The 2,818-nt window shown below is 52.9% G+C and overlaps 1 protein-coding gene across 1 annotated transcript in view; it reads left to right on the top strand.

Moving 5' to 3' along the window:
• Positions 1-2,425: 2,425 nt before the first annotated feature.
• LOC135537416 (tripeptidyl-peptidase 2-like) overlaps positions 2,426-2,818 on the top strand; it is a 119,627-nt gene continuing 119,234 nt past the window's right edge. Inside the window, exon 1 of the mRNA XM_064963584.1 lies at positions 2,426-2,699. Within this exon, the coding sequence (XP_064819656.1) occupies positions 2,645-2,699 (55 nt within the window). The 5' untranslated portion in view covers positions 2,426-2,644. The remainder of the gene's footprint in view (positions 2,700-2,818) is intronic.

Consider the following 2,818-nt stretch of genomic DNA (forward strand, 5'->3'; position numbering starts at 1 on the left):
CTGAGTCCCAGCCAAGGAGTGGAGGATTGTGGGATGGCTGGTTGCTGCCTCATAGCTACAGTCAGTGTCCCTGTCTTACATTAGCTGTGTCTCGGCCAAGGAGTGGAGGATTGTGGGATGGCTGGTTGCTGCCTCAAAGCTACAGTCAGTATCCCTGTCTTACATTAGCTGTGTCCCGGCCAAGGAGTGGAGGATTGTGGGATGGCTAGTTGCTGCCTCATAGCTACAGTCAGTGTCCCTGTCTTACATTAGCTGAGTCCCAGCCAAGGAGTGGAGGATTGTGGGATGGCTGGTTGCTGCCTCATAGCTACAGTCAGTGTCCCTGTCTTACATTAGCTGTGTCCCGGCCAAGGAGTGGAGGATTGTGGGATGGCTAGTTGCCGCCTCATAGCTACAGTCAGTGTCCCTGTCTTACATTAGCTGAGTCCCAGCCAAGGAGTGGAGGATTGTGGGATGGCTAGTTGCTGCCTCATAGCCACAGTCAGTGTCCCTGTCTTACATCAGCTGAGTCCCAGCCAAGGAGTGGAGGATTGTGGGTGGAACTGGATGTTGTGATGGGGGCTGAGGGTGTATAATTATATTCAGGGCTGTTCTAAAGAAGGCTCACCCACAGGACTTGGTCCCGGGTCAAAACTCCGTTGGAATCGTTAACTCTTGCTCCAACTCTTCCTCTCCTCTGCACTCCACCCTCTCGACATCACCACTGGCCTGGTAGAGTCATGTGTTGTAGAGGACTGGCCCACCCCTCGGAGCCCCTCAGAGCCTCGTTCCTCTCTACCCGGTACAGTCAGTAGATGACTGGTCACCCCTCAGAGCCTGGTTCCTCTCTAACCAGTACAGTCAGTAGAGGACTGGCCACCCCTCAGAGCCTGGTTCCTCTCTAACCAGTACAGCCAGTAGAGGACTGGCCACCCCTCATAGCCTGGTTCCTCTCTACCCAGTACAGTCAGTAGAGGACTGGTCACCCCTCAGAGCCTGGTTCCTCTCTACCCAGTACAGTCAGTAGATGACTGGTCACCCCTCAGAGCCTGGTTCCTCTCTACCCGGTACAGCCAGTAGAGGACTGGCCCACCCCTCGGAGCCCCTCAGAGCCTGGTTCCTCTCTAACCAGTACAATCAGTAGAGGACTGGTCACCCCTCAGAGCCTCGTTCCTCTCTACCCGGTACAGTCAGTAGATGACTGGTCACCCCTCAGAGCCTGGTTCCTCTCTAACCAGTACAGTCAGTAGAGGACTGGCCACCCCTCAGAGCCTCGTTCCTCTCTACCCGGTACAGTCAGTAGATGACTGGTCACCCCTCAGAGCCTGGTTCCTCTCTAACCAGTACAGTCAGTAGAGGACTGGCCACCCCTCAGAGCCTGGTTCCTCTCTAACCAGTACAGTCAGAAGAGGACTGGCCACCCCTCAGAGCCTGGTTCCTCTCTAGGTTTATAATCTCCACCCCTCATAGCCTGGTTCCTCTCTAGGTTTCTTCCTAGGTTTTGGCCTTTCTAGGGAGTTTTTCCTAGCCACCGTGCTTCTACACCTGCATTGCTTGCTGTTTGGGGGTTTTAGGCTGAGTTTCTGTTACAGCACTCTGAGATAACAGCTGATGTAAGAAGGGCTTTATAAATACATTTGATTTGATTTGATTCTGTAGAGATCCTCTCTGCGTGAGGCCACGCTACAGTTCCCAGCTATTGGCCCGATGCATAGAGTGGTTGCTTTTTACACTGGAACCCCGGGGTTCGCTACCCCGCTCCCTCCGTTTGCTACAGTATGTTCTGGACGGGGTTAATTTTAAGGTCCTTCTTCTGTTGGACAGATCTGAGCGGTGATCGTCCTCTTCCTCCTCGTCCTCTCCTGTGATGTGGCTTCCTTAAAGCCTGTTCAGTCATGCTATCACCACCTATCACAATAATATCATTAATCCCCACCCTACAAGGCTTATGTCAACGACCCTCATTTAATTCAAAGCTGAGCGTTTCAAAGGGGCACAAGGCACACCGGAACCGAATTGGTCCAAACCGGCTTGGAGTCTGTCTTGTCTGGTTTACACATGGATGAAGGCAGCTAATGGGTTTATACACGGATTAGTTCATCATCTAGTCAAACCTACGCCTTTGGGTTCATTATGACCTAATCGGATTTGTCCATGTCTCCAATTCGAGTCTCAGCGCACAAAGCAAAACCGTTTGGATGTTTGTTGGGATCTTTGCAATGTTTTTCTCACCGCACACATCGATGTTTATCGGTGTAAACCAGTCAGGATAGACTCCAAGCCGGTTTGGACCAATTCGGTGACAGTCCGCCTTGTGTGCCTTTGGAGCAGCCCGCTTTCGTCGACTAATCTAGCCCGCCCCCTTGTATGACGTCAGCCCGTTGGCAGTCAATCAGCTGAAAGAGAAGGCGGAGCCCCGCCCACTCTAACGCGCTGCTCTGGTTTGAGCTGCAGTGTCTTCAAGCAGCGGTTGGGTAAGGGAATGCAGCTGTCCGCTGTCCGGGAAGCATAACCATATATACCCATACAGACAGCACACGGCCCTTTGAGCTGGACTAGACCTGCCTCCTTCTACTGCCGGAGAAACCCGACACACACACATCCCGATCACCGTGGAGCAAAGACTCTATCCGCAAGGCGAGAGGTAAAGAGCGGAGCCGCGAGCATGGCTGTCGAAGAGGAAGGGCTACGGGTTTTCCAAAGCGTCAAAATAAAAATAGGTAAGGAAAGCAGAAAGACAGAGGCAGCGAGGATGTTGTTCCCCCTCTGGTCCGTGTGCCTTTACTTTAACGGGCTCAAAGGCGTTGGGGCTTTGAGAGAGGGAGACCGCCCTCTCCTC

Source organism: Oncorhynchus masou, unplaced genomic scaffold (assembly GCF_036934945.1).
Source record: "Oncorhynchus masou masou isolate Uvic2021 unplaced genomic scaffold, UVic_Omas_1.1 unplaced_scaffold_769, whole genome shotgun sequence".
NCBI lineage: Eukaryota > Metazoa > Chordata > Actinopteri > Salmoniformes > Salmonidae > Oncorhynchus > Oncorhynchus masou.